This window comes from Mus caroli, chromosome 1, assembly GCF_900094665.2.
Source record: "Mus caroli chromosome 1, CAROLI_EIJ_v1.1, whole genome shotgun sequence".
NCBI lineage: Eukaryota > Metazoa > Chordata > Mammalia > Rodentia > Muridae > Mus > Mus caroli.
Genome location: NC_034570.1, coordinates 37,386,596 through 37,410,865, shown reverse-complemented (window position 1 = coordinate 37,410,865; position 24,270 = coordinate 37,386,596). Strand labels below are relative to the sequence as shown.

General features: G+C 40.5%; 1 protein-coding gene and 1 non-coding gene across 3 annotated transcripts in view; one reads left to right on the top strand and one right to left on the bottom strand.

Moving 5' to 3' along the window:
- The window catches only part of Mrps9 (mitochondrial ribosomal protein S9), a 54,088-nt gene extending 30,871 nt beyond the window's left edge, over positions 1-23,217 (bottom strand). The window contains exons 1-3 of one of the 2 annotated variants that reach the window (XM_029477594.1): positions 23,030-23,111; positions 12,370-12,505; positions 12,026-12,205 (exon numbers count right to left, since the gene is read on the bottom strand). In XM_029477594.1, coding sequence (XP_029333454.1) covers positions 12,026-12,070 — 45 coding nt within the window. In that variant the 5' untranslated portion in view covers positions 12,071-12,205; positions 12,370-12,505; positions 23,030-23,111. Of the gene's footprint in view, positions 1-12,025; positions 12,206-12,369; positions 12,506-23,029 lie in introns of both variants that reach the window. The other variant, XM_021161505.1, reaches the window with a different exon arrangement.
- Positions 7,866-7,997, top strand: LOC115032463. Its single transcript, XR_003838138.1, has one exon. It is a non-coding gene; the product is annotated as a small nucleolar RNA SNORA17 (small nucleolar RNA).
- Positions 23,218-24,270: the final 1,053 nt, after the last annotated feature.

Here is a 24,270-nt window from a genome sequence, read left to right as displayed (position 1 = left end):
TGTGAGTGAGGGAAATGTTCTGCACCTTGAGCTGTTTGTTCACTTCCACTGTGCTGGACACCCAGTGCAGTCATGGCCGAGTCTACTCTCTCATGTATCCCTCAAGTATCTTACAAGAAGGCTGCTTCATTTTCAAATGGTGATTTGGGTCTAATTGGACCAAGTTTCCCAACTACAACAGAAGTAACCATAATTTTGTAATTCTCTTCCTAAGCAATCTACATAGAACACAGTTACACTGAACAGTTACTTAAACTAGGAGATAACCGATCTTCCATAAAAAGAAATCTGGGGGTGTCAGCTGGAAGTCTGCCACGGACTCTTCAAGTAAGCTCACATGGTAGAGCTGGCCAAACGCCTGTGTGTTTAGGAGACTGCTCCTCTATGTAAGAATCCGACTCTGGGCATGCTCTGCACTATATGCCAGGATTCAACCACCTCCAATACATATGTACATACACCGCAAACAAGTCAAGACCTCTATCCTAGTCTACAATTAAGGCTGTCAGTTTTAAACTCACCCAAAGAAAACGTTGGCTAGAGGAAAAGAAAACAAAAGGGATTTTCTTGTGGTTCCCAAAATTTGTATGAATGGCAAAGTTCTCTGATGTTTTACACTGTCAAATGTTAAGAAATTGTTACATATAAAGTTTAGGTTCAATGACTGGCTGCCCTCCCCTTCCCAACACACACACACACACACACACACACACACAGGGAGGGAGAGGGAGGCAGAGAGAGAGAGCGCACGCACATCCAATTTAAGTACACACATCCAATTTAAGTACACGAAGACCCTTTAAATATTTCTGTAGTGTACAAACACTACAGTATGATGTGGATGCCTGGTCTAATCCCAAACAAATGGGCTTACCAGAAAGACAAAGAATGTAAACTGCAAAAATATAAGTTTTGTGACAAAGTTAGCATCATTAACAAATATCTCTTTTTTTAGATATGTAAGTTTTGTTTTAATCATAATATCAGCAACTCAACAGTTTCCTAAAATGAAGGCACTGTATTTGACTACATTCTTAGGCTTCAGTCAAAAGTATAAACGAACTGTAGGCTCGGCCCAGAAGCACTGGGTCAGGAATGCAATCTCTATTAATTAGGTATCCCAGCTGGGCAGTGGGTCTGCAGCTGTTAACTTGATCAATGACTTACCTAAATGTCATCTCTACTGATTCGCTTATAAATTACCAGCAAGTGAGACTAATGTACAGGTGCTAATTTATTTAAACTGTTCTCCACAGTTCTACATAGCTTTATAAACTGCATCTGGCACCTAATGTTAGCTGTCAGTTGTACTTAGACATGCCTGTCCTAACGACTCTGTTCATTAGAAGTGAGCACAAATTATGAAATATTGTGAAAAATGATACATCAAATGGAATGGGCACAGCAAATCAATTAGAGAAACTTCATACAGCACATTCACACTACGGAGAATGAAACATTCTCATTTAGAATGAGGTCTATAATACCAATTAAAAACTAATTGGTAGACTTCAGCAGTGTTATACATCAGTTTGCTGGCTTTCTTCCTGAAATCCTACAGTAATGTAGAACTTACCTTCTTATTTGCAAATAAAGGCAATAGTAAGTTCGAGCACACGTCTGTGTTCACCACAGTTAATATTAAGCCAATGTCTCCAACCTAGAATTTATCACCACTATGTGCTTAGTCAAAAGGAAAATAGAGTATGAGGGCATGACTGTACTACAATCGTTTCCTGATGCAGAAGAAAGACTAGGAAACTCACTAACACCCTGCAGATCGGCAGGTCAGTAGTCAGGGCTGCTCACGTCTGCTCTAGCTCGACAGTGTGTCCAAGCATCCAGAAGAGCTACAGGTACTGGATCACACCATTCCCCAGCCCATCTCTGCCCTCAGTTCAGGAAGGAAACTGAACGTGCCCTGTCAAATGTCCCACACTCACGTGCTGTTAGTACACAGAGATGTCTCTTCTCTAACTCCTTCCCACTACATAAATCCTCTCAGCTCAGTGTTCTATCTGACAGATAATTTTACACACCCATCAACATAAGGCAGTAGCCTGTGGTCTAGAACAGCCATGGCAACAACACACATACCATCAACTGTTTCCAATATCTGCCCTTCTCCACTCCAGCTTCTGAGTGTTCTCAGCAGCCCAGAGCAGCTCAGTGGGTAAGAGCCAACGGTTCCTATGCTTCTTTTCAATATAACTCTTAAAGTTAGTAGGCAAAACTTAAATCATTATATTGAAAGTAAGGGAGAATTTCTACCTGTCAGTTATTAATTTCATTTTAATTTGCTATTTATATTAAGACAATGGCTGAAAGATGGCTCAGTAGTTAAGAGCACTGACTGCTCTTTCAGAGGATCCTCATTGGGTGCCCAGCATCTACATGGTAGGTAGCTCACAGCCTTCTGTAACTGCAATTAAAAGGGGGATCTAACATCTTATTTAGCCTTCAAAGGCACTGCATGCACAGATATACATGCAGGCAAATCACACATACACATAAAATAAAAATAAGTAAACCTCAAAAAATTAAAAATACATTTCCCACATAAATTTAATACAAAGATTAAGGACAATAATAGTAAAGTTTTTTAAATTTTTGATGTTGTTTCAGACAGGATCTGTTGTAGCTTAGGCTAGCCTAACACCTGGTATATACCAAATGCCCCTGAACTCCTAATCCCTCTCCCAGATACTGGGATTGCAGGCTTGTACTAGCATAGCTAGATATAGCAAGTAATTACTAAGAAATTCCAAATATATATTACTGTAGCCTTAAAAATAACACATCTTCCAAGTGATATAATTCTAAAGTTAATACAAATACTGTCAAGAGCTGTTTTTATTTAAAAAAAAATTCAGATTTCTTTTCATTTTTGCTACAACACTTAGTACCCTTTAAAATGCCTTATAAAAAACAATAGTAATATTAGCTGAATATAATTTCCACACATAAATTATATATGCAATATTCAGTGAAGCCAGATTTCTACTCAACCTTGATTCTCTAAGGTAACTTTGAAAAGTAGAAATCAATTGCTCTCCAATGTAATTCACATTCCTAACAAGTTCAGTTATGGCAGAAGCTAAGCTAGAGGTGGATATACAGACAGACACAGACAGGAAAAGAGGGCAAGCATCAGCAACAGAGGACAAAGCCCTGGCCATTCACAACAGGGGCAACCATGCACTACAAGCCCGGAGTGAGCAGGCAGAGTGGAAGGGAAATCCTGAAGCAAACCCAAGTCCACTCAGCTCTGTGAATGAGACAGCAATTGACTTCAGAAGCTGCGAACCCCTAACCCTGATCTTGAAAACTGCTCAGAGCACAGCCTTCAGATAAGGCCACCTCAGGGCTGCTGGAGAAGATTACATGTGACAGCAGATGAAGCTCCTTCAGAGCATCTCACACACAGGGTTTCCATCTGTGGCAGTTCTTTCCCTTCACAGGAAAACTCACTTTTGTGAAATACTGAACTCCTGATATAGTAAAAAAGGGAAAACTTACAGTATTTTATTTTAATTAATATGTTACAATAAACACATATTAGAGATAAGCATTATGACGTCTAAATACATAATAGCAAGTGCAATGGCTGCTTCAAATTATTATATTTTTTTTGATAATTTGTTTTTGTCTTTGGAAATACCTAAGCAGCGTATCTTGAGGAATTTGCCAAATGCAGCTCATCACCTATACCATCTCCCTTTCAATATCTATATAGATAATATATAGAGAGATATAGATATATAGGTGTATATAGATAATAGAGATATGTAGACATATAACTAAGGCTCTTATAAGAGGAAAGAGGAACCATTCCGAGTAGATAACTGCAGTGCTCTGATGAGAGCTGACTGTCACTGTCGGCGTCTGCTTTTACATCTCCTTCTAAAATGCCAAAGGGAATCCACTAAATTAACAAAAGGCCAAGAGTTAATTGTAATAAAACGTGAGACTCAGTGAAGCTGATCAATCACACACAGCCCAGTCTAGCACTGCAGAATTATGTCACTGTTATCGAGGAAATGGCAAACACTCACTTCCATATGGGCTTTTGGGTATGGATCTAGGTAAGCCACACCATCCTACAGGAGACCAAGAAATCAATCAATGGCAAATCACGGTATTCAACAGTGTCTCAAGTGGTTCTGCCTAATGCACACTTGAGGAAGGCACAGTGTGACAAGGTAACTGGGGCATATGTAATGGCTCTAGCTGCAACAGAAGGTATTTGTTACTACAATACAATGAGAACACTGTATCATGCTCTAGCTGCAGTAAATGATATTTGTCACTACAATACTGATGAGAACAGTAACATTATATCATGCTCATACTCCTTACACTCTGATGAGAAAATCAATGTGACCTGTTAAAAATCACAGCTTTAGAGACACTGCAAGGAACCTTCTCAGCCTAGGTACTATAGCTTCCTGTACTGCTTCAACTCTAACAGGTTTATCACAAATACGAACCAATATAACATCAAGATTCTGCATGCTGTGCATCTATATTCCTCAGAGAAATCCAACTCCATTTTAAAAGTCTACTTTAAAAGCAATAGGATATTTTTTTATGTTAACTCATGATTTCATTGCTTAATTGGCTAAAGCTGTTATTAAAACAACAGACTAGCTGGGTGTGGTGGCACACGCCTTTAATCCCAGCACTCAGGAGGCAGAGGCAGGTGGATTTCTGAGTTCGAGGCCAGCTGGTCTACAAAATAAGTTCCAGGACAACCAGGCTACACAGAGAAACCCTGTCTTGGAAAAAAAAAAAAAAAAAAAAAAAAAAAACCCAAAACAACAAAAACAAAACAAAACAAAAACAACAACAGACTAAATGGTCTTCAAATTTATATCTGTCATTGACACCTCAACAAAAACATTTTATGATACTATATTCCATAAAAAATTGTTTTAAGTTTTAAATGTATTAGCCTAATACAATAGCATGTTTGGGGGATCCTACTACTTCAGCATTAGCAAAGTAATAAGGCAAATCAATTTCTAAGAAAATATGTAAAATAACTAATAGTCTCAATGTCACTTAATTTACCTGTGAAAATTATAGTTATAAACTTTTAATGAGGTAACTGAATGAAGTTATAAGCCATGTCTACAGTATGTAAACAGTTACCAAAAACAGTTTTAATTTCCCAAACTAATATTCAAAGTAAACATTTAAGTAATGAACTAGCAACTCCAAAAAACATAATTCATTTTTAATATAGTGTGAAAATGTTTACCTCTCGGTCCATAGATAAACCTTCTGTTTATTTATTAAACAAAAATAAAATAAACTGCACAAAAATAATTTTGAAGCCCAGAGAGACACCAGCTTTGTTTCAAGGCCATAGTAGCTGGTACAGCATCTCCTCATGGCTTCTCCAGCCCTCTCAGTGGATTCCAGACACATTCAGAAGCCTGTTAAGTCACAGGCACATCAGGAGTGTTTTTCTACTGGTTCTTCATTGTCTGTCATATTTTTAGAAAATGCTTATTCTTTAGATAGAACAATGAAACTGTTGAGTGACTGTCATTCTTTCAAAAGGCTGCTTAGGTTCCATGCACATCAAAGGTAATGTAACATGGACATGTTGGCACACACCTATCATCTACCACTGGGGAGGCTGAGGCATGTGGATCAGAGGTTCAAAGCCTCCTCCTCCTCCTACATAGAGAAAAAAACCAGACCCCAAACCCAAAGAGCTATGAACTAGCATCAAACTCGAAAATCCACAACAAAATGCTCACAAACCAAATACATAAATACATAAAATTACACAAACCGATGGACTGGAATTATCTCATAAACACAGATGTTATTTTAATATCTGAATATTAATTAGCATGATATACTAGGTGGATTAATAGAATAAAAGACAGCATACGGTCACAGAAAAAGTGTTAAGCAATATTCATCATGTTAACAGCAAAAAGATTCAACAAGCTAGGTATGTAAAGTAACTTGCCAAATGTGACATAGCAGCTACAAAATGCTTGGGACTGGCCTCCTACACAACTGTAAACTAATGCGAACTTTCTCCTAAGCACCAGTGCAAGATGGCCGTGTCTACCTTCACATTCTGTCCCATTAGAAAAAAGCAGACGAGAAAAAGAAATTAAAAGGCATTCAGATGTAAAACAAATACAGCTTTATGTATTTCCAAAGTGAAACAACAGAAATCTTAGGAAAACTAAACACTCAGCGTAAACTTATGAAACAGACATCTTTCTACCAAAAAAAAAAAAAATCAATTTTACATACTTGAAGAATACAGAAAGTAAGAAAATAATTCTTACAGGATTTTTTTTTAAGAAACAAAGGCAAAGATATAAGATTAACAAGCGCCAAACTTAGACTGGAAACTACAAAATGCTCCTAAGAGATACTAAAAATTTAAACTAGCCTGATCTATTGTTCTCATAGATCAGAATTTAAACTTTAGGTGGCAACAGTTCCAAAACTGGTATAGCCATTCAGCAAAGTTCTAAACAACAACCCCAAGTGGCTTTTTGAAGAAAGCAACAAACTACTCCTAAATTTTCAAAGATTCACAGGCAGACAATAACCAGAATCATCATACAAGAACGGCCGATAAGAACATCTATATTTTCCAATTTAAAATGCACTACAAAGCTACAACTGTCAAAACAGACTTACAATAGCAATAGAATAAAAATATAAATAATGAGCTGGGTGGCGGTGGTGAACACCTCTAATCCCAACAGAAGCAGGCTCTCTGAGTTCAAGGCCAGCCTGGTGGGGCTACACAGAGAAACCTTGTTCTTGAAAACCAAACTAAAACAACAGAAAGATAGATATGTAGGTAGGTAGGGAGATAGATAGATAGACAGACAGAAAGAACGAACAGAGGGTTCAGAAATAAAACCTTCACATGTTTACATAGTTGGTATTTGGGTTAAAAAAATGACAAAAGAATTCAATGGATGAAAATAATTCCTTGTAACAAATGATGTTGGAATAAGAAAGTACCCACATGTAAAAGAAGACACCAGACCTTTTCTTTCAACAACCTAAATGTAAGAGATAAAATCATAAAACCCCAAAAACAAAAGAAGAAGGCAAATCTTCATGACTTTAGCGTAGCAATGATAGTAAATATCCTAAAGAAGTAAAAAGAATGTTTAAACCACAGTGTGTCCTCAGAGCATACATGCTCACAGCTGCAGTATTCCCAGGAGACAAACAGTCCAAACACCCATCAACTGATGGGTAAGTTTCCATCCCAACAGTGGAAAATCAGTAATACAGAGGAATGGAAATACTGCTACAAACTGAGCAAATATTGAAGCTACTGTGCTAAGTCACAAAAGACTAAATGTTGTATGGTTCTATTTATACAACAAGTTCTGAAACAAGCAAATGATAGAAAGTAGATGCCTAAGAGTAGGCGATATGGCTCAGTGGTTAAGAGCACTTACTGCTCTTGCAGAGGACCTAGGTTCAGTTGGGATCTGATGTCTTCTTCTGGTGTGCATATGTGCACACACACACACACAAACAAACACACAAACACACACACCAATTTTATATTGAGATCTTGGTATCAGTGGGGATTTAGAATCAATCCTCCATGGTAACTGTACTCAGTCACATACTGAATAATGTTTCAATCAATAGCAGAAAGCATATATGAAAGTAGTCCTATAAATTATATTGACTAATAATACCATAACCTTTTCAGTTTGTGCAAAAGCACTCATTGCAAAATGACAAAATTATTTACTGATAAATTTCTCAGACTATATTCACATCACTCAGAAAGTTAAAATTACAAAAAAAAAAAAAAAAAAAAAAAAAGGTAAAAATGTTACTCTTCCCTCCCTCCCCTTGGAAATGTTGCAGGTGTGGCTGCTGTGCCACATGTGCATCAGTAGGTGGCAGACAGGAGAGAGGCTATGTCTATCCTAAGTGTTCTGACCTATGAGCATCTGAATGACTAGAAATCTAACAGTCCCTGGAAAAAGCGAATTTGAGACAACCACCAGTCCAGTACTATGCTGCATAGGCTTCCGAACCAGGAGCAAGTGGGAGACTAGAAGAACTCTCCGCCTGGGACTGAAGGCCCCCAGGCAGGAGTGAACCCTAAGCAGACAACTTTTCGCATGGAGTCCTTCGAATGGAGCTACCCAGGCAGGCCAGGCAAGGAGTGCCTGAAATTGTGGCCATCCAGTGGCTATGGATTAACTCGGTTACCTGAAAAGGGGGCAGGAAATGAAAAAGGACCTGATGCTTTGAAGCTTTTTGGAAAAGGGACCTGGAGAGAAGGATGAAGCCAAGACAAAGTTTCTGATCAAGGCTCAAGGTTTCATATTCAGCACCGTGTTTATATAGGGAGAACCCACAGACCCATCCTTTGTTTCAGCTGGACTGAGTTGCAAAGCAAGCTCAGCAGGTGGTCAATTCCTCAAAGTTCCTGTAGGAAGCTGCAAATGCTGCAACTCCACCTAGGTTGTAAAACCATTGTGGCAAGCTCTCAAGGTCTGTTTAGCCCACTCAAGGTCTGTTTTGTTTGGCTTACTCAAGGCTGGGGGAAGGGCACACAAAATGGCCACTAGACCAGTGCCATGGGGTCTGGACAGAAAGCTAGCATGAGTCAACCACCAGTCCAGTGGGAAGTTGTGTGTGTGTGTGGGGGGGGGGGGGGGGGCAGACCAGACAACAACACACAGACCATGCCAGAGATGACCCCTGACCTGCACCATAACGTGAGCAGGAAATAGCACTCCTGAAACCACTCCTGAGAAGACCCTAGATAGTCAGAGACCCTGGGCACCTCTAAGAAGAGCAAGTGGTGGAGACTGAGAAGAGAAAGAGAAACAAAAGGATGTGGGTACAATGAAGGCAGAACTGAAGAGTTAAGGGTAGTGAGGAGCAGCCTGATGTGATGCCACCTGGGACCAACCTCGGTTGGGTCCTGCTCTGTGCTGCCACCAGGGTCATATATGGGCCTATGTCCCTGAAGCAGCAAAGGTTTGTTACCACCAAAAGTCAGAGGGACATCCCTGGTCTTGGCTGCTGGCTAGGGACATGTTGATGTCTGATTACTGTGCAGAAATGGCCACACCCCCCTCACCTAGACATCACAGAAGAGCTGTCCTTGCCCCTCACCAGCTGCAGCACTCAGAAGAGTGGCCCATACCTTGCCTGGGCAGCACAGTAGAGCACATGGTGGTGGAGTGGGGCAGGGTGGGTGTGGGAAGGTGGGATGTGAAAGCCAGTCCTGAGGGCTTGAGCCTGGTTGAGAGCTGGCCCAATCACTTGTCTTCTGTACAGGGAGGGAGAGATCACCCTCACATGTCCCTTGCCACCAATGGCAGGCAGGAGACATATCTAAGGTCATGAGAGCAGGAGGTCTGGCCCTGGCCCAGCTCTCATGAAGTAATAAGTCTTACACCTCACCCGGGCACCACAGTAGGGCTGGCCCTGCATGTGGGGATTATGGGTGAGCCAGCCCCCAAAGGCATAACTATGGGGGAGCCAGCCCTGCTTCTTGTCTGCTAGGCAGTAGCATAGATAAGGGAGAAGCACCCTCTTCCCCTCCCTTGTCCCTTGCCATATACGGCAGGCAGAAGCACTGGATCTGGAGTCATGAGAGTGGAAAAATTGGCCAAGTACCTCACCAGCTGCACATCTTGGGAGAGCAGGCCCTGTACCTCACCTGGGTGGCAGAGTAGAGCTGGCCCTGGTTGAGGGTTGGCGTGGGTGTTGTTGCTAGTGAGCTGACCCTGAGGGTGGGAGAGTGGGAGAGCCAGATACCTCTCAGGTCCAGATCCAGGGCTTTGAATTGGCCCACCCAGACATCTACACCATCGATGAACTGCTGGAGTGCATGAAGGGGCTGGGCCTTTAGATTCAAAGATCTGACCCAGGGCAACAACAGAGGAGTCCCAGTGAGATTCCAGTATCATTAGCGTAGCAGAAGCCAGAGGCCCCATATCAGATCAAAACAAATCAAAACAATGAACATCTGCAAGCAGGGAAGAGTAGAAAAGGAGTATCCTGTGGGACATACTGGGACACACGACAGCTTCCACAACGAAATTTTTTTCCCCTGCTGGGGAGGAGGTTGCAAGGGTGGAGGGCAAGTAGGAGAGGAGGGAGAAATGAGTGGGACTGGGGTGCCTGACATGAAATTCACAATGCAAAGTTTTTAAAAATGTTATTCTTCAGTTAAAATATAGAGCAATATTAGATTTTGCTTTTAAAAAGTAAGATCCACCTGTACAGTTATTAAATTTCCTGCTTCCTTCTTCTCTGGGGAGTCTAGCAACGCTAAAAGTACTCCCCACCCAGCCATCCCACACTCCATGGCTAGCTAGGGTCACCCAGCTTGATGAGTGTAGCTCTCACCCCTCATCAATGAAGCTTCTTTTTTCCTTACAGATTTATTTATTTATTTCATGTGAGTCCCTGTCTGTTTCTGACACACCAGAAGAGGGCATCGGATCCAATTCCAGGTGGCTGTGAGCCACCATGTAAGTTTTGCGAACTGAACTCAGGACCTCTGGAAGAGCAGTCAGTACTCTTAACCACTGAGCCATCTCTCCAGCCCAAGAAGCTTCGTTCTGCATCAGACGAAGACCATTACAGAACAGAGGTCTGCAGCTGGTTAAAATGGATAAAGTAAGTGGCCATGGTAGACACAACCCCAAATGGTATCAATATAACCCCTACACTTCCTGCTCAGGGAATGGCCATAGGACTGGGGTGCCTAACGTGTAGTATCTACACAGGACAAGGAAGATGCATCCATGAAACCTCAATAATATTATTGCTAACAAGATTGGCTAACAATACTACCAATCAATATGCCAATGTAATTAGGGAAAATTTCACGAGGTCCATCCCTGTAGGCAATAGGAGGCTGCTGGGAGTAATGGGTAGAGGGAAAAGACAAGACAGACAGACAGACATGTCAGGTCAGTTTTTTTCTAGGGACAAGCCCCTGATAGGTTATTCAATCCCAACAGCTGTGGTCAGCCCTAAACACAAGTACATAAAAGCAACATTAAACCAACTCAGTAGGGTGTGTGTGTGAACAATAAAGAAGTCATGAATTTATAAAGGAGAAGAGGACATTCAGGAGTTGGAGGGCAAGAAGGAAGGGTAGAGATGATTTTAATAATAGTACTCATATAAACAAATTTGGAAAAAAAAAAAATCCAGGGCTAGAGAAATGGCTCTGTGGTCAGGAGTGCCTGTTGCTCTTGCAGAAGCTCTGATTTCAGTTCCTAGCACCCATGTAGTGGCTCACAACCACATGCAACTCCAATTCTAAGGGATCTGATGCCCTTTGCTAACTTCTGTAGGCACCAATTGTGCACTGGTAAACATACATACATACATACATACATACAAACATACAAACAGGCAAAATGCTCAGACATAGAATACATCCTCATTTTGAAAATTTAAATATATATTTAATAAACACATTGGCAAAAACTTACTTATGGGATTTTCCTTGTCTGTACTTCTATTACAACACATAAAATCATCTAAACTACACAACAAAGTAACATCCCCAAATACTGTACAAGTACTTAAGAGGTTTCGATGGCCTTGAATCAAAAATCAAGAAAGCCACTCATTTCTGGATATAAAACAGAACACAGTTTGTGAGGCTTCAAACAGAGTGGCATATCTCTTTGAAATTATGGTTCTGAGTATTACATTAAATTTTTTTTCTCTAGCCAAGGGGAAGAAGATGGCGAAAACAGAAAATAAAAACAAATAGGAAACAAGCCAAAGTACATTTATCAAAGCAGAATTCATTTTAAAAATTACTCAAACAACGTGAAGTATCAGAAAGGAAGAAAAAAGAAAAAGAAATGTTTCCAAACTGCCACAGTAGAGGCGTCTTCCCTTATTCTGATAACCCGATGTAAACTTTGCAGTCGAGGGGTTTATGCTAAGAGCAGTGCTGTCCAGACCCGCAGCCCTGTAGAGTCACTTTCCCACTGGAGTTAACTGTACTCACATCAATATCCTCTTCAGTAAAAGTTTCCGGGTCTTCTCCCATCATGTTGGCTAAGTGCCTTTTCCCTATATTGAATTCTTCAATCTGCTTTTTAATAAAATCTTCTGTATATGATTCCTGTCTTGAGGCTTGGACATTTTTCTTTGTTGTTACAACTGTGGTATGTATTAGCTTTGATAGCTAAGGGACATAAATAGAAAGAAAAGAAAGTATTTGAAATTAAACAGTGAATTAGCAGGCCACTGTCTCTAAATACAACAAAGTATAATTTGTCATCCTTAGTTAACAGGCATTCTGTAACAAAGAAAAGAGGTAGAGCACCCAACCAAAGTGCTAGAACTAACCTCTGCTCAAAACCTTGCAAGTCCATTGATTCAGTAGCAGCTCAGCACGTCTGAGTCAAGCCCTGCAAGCAGTACACTGTGCCTCCTGACTATAAGCACATTTGTCCTGTTTGGTTGGTGACAGTGAGCTCTCATACTGGATACATAAGGAATAAAGAGAAAATCACCACTTAAAGCAAACAAACATACAAAACCGGGCAGAACACCTTTAACCAGCACGCAGAAGGCAGCGGTGCTTACAGGGTGGGTATGAGGGTGACCTGGTCTACAGAACAAGTTTTCCAGACTTGGTATACCTGCAGGGATACATAAACAGACCTCTCAAAATACAAACAAACAGGCAAATGCACGACTCAACCAGACACGAGGGTTGAGGATAGTGCTGTGGCCTGTGGGCACACCCTGTTTGAAGGAGAAACACAAAGTATGGCTTAGGACTTCTCTCTCTCTCATATCATACACATATAAAAATGAAGATAATGAAGATAATGACCCTATAATGACTCAATGTTAAGATTTCTGGTAAACCTGGCTCAACATGCTCTCTGTGCAAATGAAGGCTTTCTGTCTTGTTTTTCCCTGTCATCCTTGAGGCAGCAGTTATCACACACTTGCTGTTGTGTGTCCTCCTATGCTACAACGCAAGGAAATACTCCCAAGGCAGGAGCCCTTAACCTTCAATGAACAGTGTCAAATATTAAAATAAGACATACCTTTCTAGTCTTCTCTTCAAATCTGAACTGCACCATTTTGTCTCTGCCGCAGTGACTTTAAACACTGCTAATAATACTTAGATTTCAGACTCACAATCTCAGTAATACCCTTACTTCGGTCTCATACACATTAAAAATCTCCTTCACACACACAGGCCCGTCCTTCCTACATGTTTCTCCTTCCTTTCTGAGAATCCTAAATTCAGAACATTCTACAGTAAATTGCTACTACAGTTGCAACAAAAATGAAAGAAAAAATAGAAAATATTACAATACCCAATTAACAGTAAAACTTACATTCTGAATAGCCAGTGAATTAATTGAGTGAAAACTATTTTAACCCACACTTTAATGGGCAAGAAACAGCAATTTAAAATTCCATAAAACCTTAGTTTATTTTTGCTTAGGAAAGCAGAGCTTCACCTTTGAAAAATATAATTACTCAACAATTATATTCCCAAACGATGCTTTGCACGGTGTTACTATTAATAAGTAAAAACGAGACCCCAGGGGCTCAGGTCCCGGCACTGTGTCCTGCCTGCCTTTGTCTTTCCTGGACTCAGTTACCTGAGGAGGAGAGAATGAGTGGGTCACGTTTACTCTCCAGTGGAGAGCGATATATCCACCTAACTTACATACTGCTCTCTATACCTGCTGTATTTTGTTATTAGTTAATGCTTGTTAAGCTCTTACTGTGTCTAATTCATAAGAGTAAATCTTATCGCAGGTAATTAATGGGGAAAGCACAGCATAGGTAGAGCTGGGCAGGCACTGCCTGCGGTCTTGAGCATGAAGCAAGCTCAGCACATCCTCTATGGGAAGACAGACAGAGCCTACTTTAATTCCATTGCTCGAAGACTAGAGCACCCATTTCTTCAATCTAGGAATTTCATCATATAAGATGTTTAATATTTTACATATTCTTTTAGCTGGTTGTTTTTATGATTCTAGGTCTAATTTCAGCAATGAGGAATCTTACTATGTAAGCAATAAAAAAATGCTTTTCTGCTTCAAAAATCCAGGCAAAAGCATGAATTTGTGGGCAAAAGCAATACAATAGATTACCATTTCAACTGTCTCAATACCAGGAAGATCTGCACACAGTACAAACAGATATTTTGGTCATGGTGAGGAGAGTGCACTCAAATGCAGTTTATTGAACCCAAGGTTTAAAGTAACCCCGAGGACAGTCTCTCAGGTTACATTACACTTTCCAGCAGCCATCCACAGGCACTGGGTCCGAGCCTCAGGTGAATGGGAGTCCATGCTCTGCAGGAAGGGCTTCTAGAGAGGCACAATCGGGGTATGAAGTTAATAGTCCAACTGCAGGAGAGCTGAGGTTGAGATGTCTGATAAACACCCCAGAAAGTAGATGGTTCTGTGGCTGTGCACAGGAGAGATCTGTGATAAAGGTATGTGTTTGAAACTACTTGAAGTTGGACATGACAACACACAACTTTAATTGCTATATGCCAAGTCAGAGGTCAGCCTGGGCCTGTCTCAAACAAATAGACAGACAGACAGACGGACAACCTGGATTGGAGAAATGATTCAATGGTTAAGAGAACTTGTTGCTCTTCCAGAGGGTTGAGGGCTAGGCTGATCCTATGCTTTCCCTGAGTTCTGATGTATGGAGGACATAGCTCCTTCTCTAAAACCAGGAATATACTCTGCAGAGTCAGTAATAGCCTGGGGACAGGGCCTTAGAGAAGTTGAGAGCCAGAAATCTCAACTCTTCCTACCCTAAGGGGCTACCAGCTATCAGTCTGAAGTCCTCCTTGTTCCTCTAGTACAAACACTCTCAATTAGCTCCCACTGACTTTTGACCCACTGTCAGCTTTTTGCTGGCTCTGTCCAATTTTTTCCCTGCAAAATAGTAAGAAGCTGTTCTTCTTACTAAGCTTGCTGGACATATGACATAGCTTATGCAAGACCTCCAGATCCCAAGGTCTTCTATCCCCTTAGCTTTTGATCTGCTTCTCTCTCAGGACCCTGTAACTGAAGAACGACCTGCTGGTCCTAACACTAAATCCTTCCCATGCAGAAGGCAGTAATACAGTTTAAAGTACACATGGAGAAACTACAAAACAAGCACTTCATAATGGTGCAGCCAGAAGTCCATCCATACTGTGTCTGTAATAATTTCCTTGTCAATTTTCCTTTCCCATCAACTTATATGCTACAGTGGTATACTTGATGCAGCAGCTGAAGAGAGCTGCACGCTAGAGCACATGGCACCCTTTAGCACTAAAACCTTTCCCACCTTATGAAGCACTTTATCTTGAATTCAACAGTAGGCTCATAATGCAACCCTGTCAACCTCCTACTTATGCTACCCTGGAATACAATGTCTCTACTTTTCATTTAAATTCTAGCCACTAGAAAGTGTATGTGTGTGTGTGTGTGTGTGTGTGTGTGTGTGGGTGTGTGTGTGCATGCATGCATGTGTATAACCAGAGCTTTTAATACATGAAAACATCCTGTTTACATTGATTTTAATAGCTTCCATCTTACCATTTATGTTTACTTTTTTTAAAGTTTTCTATCAGCTATGGAAATTAAATAATACCCACTCAATTTTCCCAATATTCTGCATTTCAGTCATGGCAATGATCTTTTCTGCTTATATAAATGTTCTTGGTCTATTTCTGACCCCTTGGTTTTTACCTTCTGTACAGTTCTTAAAACTTCATTTCTGCAGTCCTTCCCATTTCCTGCAGCCACTCTAGATTATAAGTTTTGCTGCTGGTCTATCTTCAAAATCCATGCCTTGACAGCTTCGCTTAGGCATAGCCGGTCATGCCCCAACTCACAGAGACCCCCCTCGCCCAAACTTATTAAGAATGTCCTTGATGTAATGTAAAATGGTTGTGGTAAAAAGACGAGGGATTTTTTTAGTTGGTTGGGTTTTTCTTGGGGGGGGCGGGCGTTATTTTGTAGAGAGGAACATTCCAAGCCCCCAGGGGTAACTGAACCCCCAGACAGCTCAAAATCCTATCTACTATTTCTATATAAGCTTAAGTTTAAATAGGCACAGTAGATTACCAACAGTAATTCAATAATAATATGGACAAATCTAACTATATACTGTGACAGAAAAATTCTATTAATGTGGTCTTGCAATTGAGAATTAAGACAAATGCGTTGGGAGCACAAAGAATAGAAAGTGCAAGAGAGAAGGCCTGCTGTGGGTGCTCCCACTCAGCTGAGTGAGCGTCCATTTGCAGGCTTGGCATCTACCTGGGCCACTGGTCCTTTATGTCTTTGATTCCCACATTTTAGCATTTTCTGAAGTCAAAGAGTTGATTGTTGACTTTAAGGGTTGTTGCCTCACTTGACTTGTTTCTTCACTTGTCAATCATATTCTCTGGAGTTTGTGACATGAGATGACAGTTTCCTAATTTTAACATAAGTGATGCCTAAATATATTTACAAACAGTAAAGTTTTTACTGTTCACTTAAATAGACTTTTGGAGATGTCCCTAATTTGGAACATTTTTCATAAAAGCTCTTTAGGATCTTTCCTTAAACACATAAAAATACAACATCCTGAAATTCACAATACTTGTTATATCATAAGAAATAGCCCAATGAATACATTTCTTAGAGATATGAATTATTCTAGCAATGAATTCACATAATACACACACACACCCCAAATACTCTTTGGTACAGTCCATTAAGGTGATGCTGAATGAAAAACAAAGCAGAAAAGCAGCTTTTTGGCCAAACACTTAATTCCAGAAGATAATTTCTTTGCCACTGTGAAACAGTTCTGACAGGATCAGCTATAGCTTCCATCCCCAAATGCAGTCAGTGATAATGCCAGAACATTCATGAGATTTTTGTTCAAGGAATAGTAGACACAGTGTGACAAATTTGTTTCTTTCTAAAGATAATCAGTAGGTCAGACAATTATAATTTTAATCAAGCTGACTGCCAAAGAGACAGACACATCCTGACAGCTATGATGTCCCAGATTTGGCCAGATGCCAGTGTCAACATTACTTACTTTAATGGTATTATAGCACTATTGGGTGGTTTCTTTTTAGTTTAAATGGATAAAAAGGTAACAAAGAAGACTGTGGTGCTAACCTACATAGGAAAGGTGGGAAAACACTTGGAGGAATTTTCAAAAAGGTAAAGACTGAATTCACGTTAGGAAAAAAAAAAAAAAGGTGACTGGAAAGAAACTATATACGGGCTCCAATAGAGGAGTTATAGTAAGCTTTTTTTTTTGACTATATGTACAGTTGTATCAATTAGAAGCTTCCAGATACAGGCAAAAGAAAGGTGTCTGATTTAACTAGGTAAAAGGTACCCATGTTCCTGTACACAATTCTAATGAAACTCTCTGGTTCAAAAGCCTAGAGAAAAATCAAAAGACAACAAGTATAAAGGGACTGCTAGGTGAGACAAGTGGAGGTGGGCAAGGGAGGAGAGCAGGGAGGATGCTCAATATTCACTAGGAATACGGATGAAGATGTGATAATGAAACCTATCTTGCATAATTAATATATACTAATGAGCATTTTAGTTTCGTGATCTTTAATAGCTTTTTAAAAAACGTGTCTGTGTGTCCCGGCTCGCCTGAATATACAGCACATGGCCAGAAGAGAGCACTGCATCTCCTGGAACTGAAGTTACAGACAACTGTGCTCATTTGGCATGTGCGCTGGGAGCTGAATCCAGTTCTTCTGCAAAAGCAACACATGCTCTTAACTCCTGAGCCATCTCTCCCGCACCATTAGAAACAAAGAAGTTAAAAAAGAGAGCACGCAGTTACATGTGAAAGCAGGCAGGGGCTGGGGAATTCTCTGGGAAGGAAAAACACAAAATCTAAAGATCAACAGCAGGCTCAATATAATTAGAATGCGGTCATGGAGATTAAATGAGACAGGGCTGGAGAGATGGCTCAGTGGTTAAGAGCACTGACTGCTCATCCAGAGATCCTGAATTCAATTCCCTGCAACCATTTTGTGGCTCACAACCCTCTGTAATGGGATCTGATGCCCTCTTCTGGTGTGTCTGAAGACAGCTACAATATACTCACGTAAATTAAAAAAAACAAAAAACAAACAAACAAAAAAAAAACCTGCCAATAAAAAAATCACCACTCATTTTCACTCCACAATCACCTATATTAAGACATTCAGCATATTTACCAACCAAATAAAACATATAGACCATAACTGAATGATGATTAAAACAACCCAATAACAATCAAAAGTTATGAGTGCAACTGTTAGGGAAATGTGACTATGGCAAGCATAAGCAGTGCTGTGAGAAAATCATTATTCACTTTAGCTACAATGGTTGTATGGCAACTATGTTTAGAGAAGAAAAACCCTGGTTCTGTTAGAGATGGACTGTACAGAGATTATGTCTGATAACAGCATGTCTGGATGTACACTAACCACCCTGGGGAGGCAGAGTGGGTAGGAAGTAGAAAAAGAGAAAGCCATGATGGTAACATCTATTACCAAGCTCTCTAACAATAAAGTTATAAATGGCTACATAAGGAAAACATCAGTTTCAGTGGACAGGTACTTTTATAATTAAGGCAATAAGAGATGCACTAAAGTTTGTCTAGGACAGGATAACATCTTAAAGGGAGCAAACACCTTTCTTTTTTTTTTAATTTTTAATATTTTTATTACATATTTTCCTCAATTACATTTCCAATGCTATCCCAAAAGTCCCCCATAGCGCCCCCCACTTCCCTACCCACCCATTCCCATTCTTTTGGCCCTGGCATTCCCCTATATTGGGGCATATAAAGTTTGCAAGTCCAATGGGCCTCTCTTTCCATTGATGGCCGACTAGGCCATCTTTCGATACAGCAAACACCTTTCAAAAGAGACTATTTTTCCCTACTACCAAAAAACTATAGTTAAAAATATACACTCTAGGACTGGGTAGAATATCTGATTAGCATGCACAAGTCCTAAAGTTTGACCTGTGTACTTTTGATATGTGTATGTTTATACACTTTTCATATATATATATATATATATATATATATATACATATATATATCCATACATACATACATACATGTGTGTGTGTGTGATAATACAGTCAAAAATTAACTAAGGAAGATAAATAATTTACAAGACTGAATACATGTCTGTTAAGATGCAAGTCAACTTTAGCATGCATCATTCAAAGTACCTTTGGTCACTGATTAAAATGTAATTTTTTATAAAGCCCTTACTGTAGACCAACATGGATATACGCTAAATCTAAGATGTTACAATTGTTGGGAGTTCATGAAGAATAAAGTGAATAGGGATCTTACATAGACACAAGAACAAATTTATCATGAAACCACAGCACAGAAGGTGTGCCAGTGATGCCCCTTCTCTGGGAGACCATCCAAGTAAGCAAGGGCATCATGTTGGGATGGTGAAAATTAAGGATCTAGGCACTAAATAAAATGCTTACTAGAAAACAAAAAGTAAAAGGCTATCTATCTCATCAAAATTTGCAGCAATATTTTTCAAAGTAGCAGTGGTTTTCCAATTTTATTTAAAAAGCTATAAATATATAAAAAGCGAAAATAGCATACTCACTCTATCATAGAGGGTTGTTAAACTCATATGTAATTTTTCCAGAGCACCATAAAAGGGAACTATCAACTGTTCGCAACAACGCCAACACTATTTAGTTTACTTGTGACAAATTTAAAATTTAAAAAAACAAACAAACAAACAAAAAAACCAAACTCCTCCTCTACCAGAAAGAGGACTTAACAAAATGTCCAACTCCTGATGCCACTGAGACTGAAGGAAGATTAACCCTTTACTCCATTTGTTTTAGCTACTTGCTTTTACCACCTTAGAGACTACTAGCTAAGCAGTGGACTTTTTCTAGCTTATACATTACACCACTAACTACACATCACAAGATCAATGCTGCTTTTCAAGAATTGGGAAAGAACTCAAACCTTGTAAATGGCAGCTCTTTCTTTGTCCAATAACAAGTGACCTCTGGACTTCATGCTAATATGGCCAATGTGCTGGCTAGTTTTTTCAAGTTGTCACAAGCTACAGTCATCTGGAAAAAGATACCCTCAAATGAGGGACAGCCCCCATCAGATTAGCCTGTGGGATTTGATTTATAACTGATGTAGTAAGGCTCCTGGCCTTGCTCTCCTTGATGATGGACTGTAACTTCTAATCTCAAAAGACCCTTTCCTACCCCAATTTGCTTTTGGTCATGAGTTTTTAATCATAGCAATACAAAGAAAATACAGCTGTTCTGTGTGAAGATCCAGGAAGCTGGTTATATATGACAGACCACCACCATCGAGGCACTCTTACCCACCTCCGATTACCTTTCCTACACCCCAGACAACTGTCCTCTATCTCATAAATACTATAAACTCTGACCACAGAGAGGCAGGGTTGAAACTTGCTCTCCAGTGTCCACTGGTTTGAAAGATGAACAAATCTTTCCCTCAAAATGCATTCTTTCAGGGATCGGCATATTAAGTAGTGGTCACAATGTGTCTGGTTTGGTAACTCCAATCTCTGACTCAGTCCCTAAGTTCTAACCAATTATCTGTTGTTGCTAGAGCCTACTCTGACTATAATGCACCCTTTTATATTGTTGTACAACTATATCTTTCTAGAGCATAATCACTACATAATATTTATAGATACTATATAAACAGCTTATACAAGTACATTCATATATATGAAATGACTAATTGTTGCTGAAGCTTCCAATATACTGTCACATTCCCTGGGGGGCTGCCTTTGATCACCTGTGTCACCCTCTGTCGACTCCAGACTGAATCAGGTAAATACATGTCTGTGGTTCTTCTGTATTATTTCTGGAAATCTCTCACAGCACATTACAGAATCCAAACATGTACAGGTGCACTTTATGAAAAGTTTGGTCACTCACATATATGGCTGCTATCTATTTGGGATATATTTGCTATATATTTGGGATGTTCAGAGTTTGTGGTTGTGTTGAGGCATAATATGAAATGGGTAAGAACCCATAAATACTGTAAGGACAGCAGAGGAGGAAGCCAGCTAGCAAGGGTCCCAAGTGAGAACCAGAAGTCACACCTAAGTAAAGCTTGCTTCCTTATGTTAGTGACATTAGTGTTTCTCAAAACTTTTTACTGTCACCCACAGTTTCTGTTGATATCAGTACCTACTATACACTTGCCAGTGTAAACAAAACATGAAAACACTTTGTAAAATGCATTTTATTATTCTATTACCTCTACTCCTTTCAAGCTGTTTACGACCTTTGAAGAGATTCCATAATTAATGGGACATGACCCAAATATGAAATGGGGAGGGAATTACTTGGTTAGTGTTTTATTTGCTCATAAAGTCATTAGTTTTTTGTGTTTTTTTTATAAAACATAGGCCCCAAGAGAAATACAGCTATTAATGTTGTATGCAGAAGTGGGTAAGTGATTTTTAATATGAACATTAAGAAACATTAGTATTTCCGACAAGCACTGTACAAAAAAAAAGGTTTCTAAATGTCTTTGTGTGTGTGTATACATACATGTGGGGGGGGGGGCTTGTTGGTAGAGGTATCCCACTGGGGGCTGGGCTTTAAGATTTCAAAACCCTGTGCCAACCCCAGTCTCTCCCTGTTCAGGTGTCTTTTTGAAGCAACAGAAAAGTAACAAGACAATGTGTATGCATGCATCAGTGGGAAGAAAGTAGTGAGCAGCCGGAATGAGCTTTAGACATAATAAAAGACACATGTATTTTCCCTATAATTTAAAAAGGTAAAAGGGATGTGACCCCAGCAAGGCTCATTTTGTAAAATGTGTTTGTTTACACATAATTATAAGAATAAAGAGAAAGAAGAAGGGTACACTAGGTTCAGAATATAGGAGAGGAAGAGAGAGCCACCTGCCCCATATAATCATTACCAATAAACATATTTTGTATGCTACAGTTCCTCTCATATGCAATTATGTGTCTCAAAGAGATGTATAGAAGAAATAAAAATGTCCAACACATTTTCCAATTTTCAAAACCAAGAAACCCAGATGTTTAACAGATCAATGGACAGATTGGTTTATGTTACAACATCAAATAACAGAAAAAGGTGGCCAGTCATTTTGCAAAACAGTTCTAAGATCCAGCGTTTAACCTCTCGGCAATATCTGGTGGTAGTACTGCTTTTCCAACATTTCGTACTCTTTCTACTCAAACTGTTCTGTTTTCCACCCCCCACTTGTTTGACCGCGTGTTCTCAATCTCTTGAGACCTCTCTTTTGGCCTGTTCCTCTGTCTACTCTTGCAGGACACCGTCTGAGCGCTATTCCCTGGGTTTCCATTAGAACCTGCAAGGTAACAAGACTTCAGAGTTAGGTCTCCTCCTGAGTCACGGGCACACCCACCGAAAGGACTACTGGAAATCTCCGGTAGAATATGCCACAGACACCTTAAGTGCAATTACAGCCGAAGCTCGTTTTCTCCCACTTTTAATGAGCCACATTAAACGGGCGACAAGCAAAGACTCAAGCTAGAAATCCCAGCTTCACACCGACCCCAGAATTGAGCGAAGCGGTCAAATTCTGCTCTCCTAATGTCACACACAAAAAAAAAGTTTCGGGAAAATTACAAAAACTGAAATTCCGCAAACGCAGAGCACTTGTAAAGTCTCTGTTCGCTCCACAGACTGTCTCTGCCCACGACATCTTCCGGGTCGCGCAGAGTTCGGCTCCCCTTCAACCCCGGGACGGATCACAAGACCCAGGCAGCCACCCTTTCCATCTGCGGAACCCTTTGCTCCTCAAAGCCCAGGGAGAGGCTGCAGAGGATCCGTCCGCGGCCGATTCCCCGACCCCCAAGCGTGACCTCCGACCTCTACCTGAGGGCTCTGGCAGCCCTGGAAGGTGGGCCGGCTTCACGTCACCCTACCACACGGACCGCCATCTCCAGCTCCCAGGACCTTACCTGGAACCTGGTCCCTGTCTGCCAGCCAACCGCCGAGGCTGTCCAATACCCGGGCCTCTGGCAGAGGCTAGCCCTAACAGCGGGAGAGAGCCAAAGGGAAAGCACTCGGACGCAGGACACACAGGGGGCGGCCATGTTGGCCGTAAGAAACATTCTGGCGGGAGGGGAAAGGGGTGGAGCCTGGAGACTGCGCAGGCGCAGACTTCCCAGGCGGAAGCGCTTCCTTAGCAATTGCAACTAGGGGCGGAGTTCTGTAGTCCAGCCCCTCGCCGCTGATTGGGTGCGCGGCAGCGGGTTGCCTTGCACGTGGCTTTCGGCTTACTAGCAGCTGTAGTCCTAGCTGAGTTCCTGGTACCCACGCTCAGACAAGCCTTCCACAGTCTTATTCTCACTCCACCAATCCAACCTGGCTTTCTTGTCCGCTTGCCTTCCCGCAAGGCCTTCTGCTCCCCTCGAACTTGCCTGTTTTAAAGATCTATGTCAAGACATTCTTCCAGCAAGTAACCACTCTGGCTTCCAACACATTGTGTTGACTCTTAGCTGTCTGACCCACAGGCTGAGGAAAAGCACCTCTCTGCTCAACTTCATGGCTCTCCCTATGATTGCCTCTGAGCCTTAAAACCATTAAGAGCGGCTGCAGCGACGTGAACTGTCATTGCCTTCCGAAACTTGAACTTCCTAACCCTAAGTCTAGGGTTATCTCTACCAGGTACGAGTGATTGAATAAGTCACTCTTAAAGGGTTTTCCAATGTTGAAAATTATCATTGGATAATTTGATAATGTTGAAATTACCATTAGAAGTTTAAAACATACTCAGAAAACGAGATCAACGTGACCGAGTAAGAGGCTGAGAAGTTAAAAGCACTCGATGTTCTTTCAGAGGACCTGGGTTTGGTCCCCAGAACTCATGTGGAAAATCACATCTATCTATCTATCTATCTATCTATCTATCTATCTATCTATCTATCTATAATTACAGCTCTAGACAATCTGACACCTTCTCTGAATTTCAAGGGGATCAGTCATATCTGTGATGTACAGACACATATACAAACAAGCAAAATATTTATACATGTAAATTAGAAGTCTGTTTTTTAAGTTATGAAGTAAGTGCTGGCATCATACAGTTATCACCTCACAAAACAGCTCTAGGGAAATAGAAATTGCATAGCTTCAGAAAAAATAGAAAAAAAAAAAAAACAAAAACAAAAACCTCCAAATAGGATACTTGTAGTAAAGG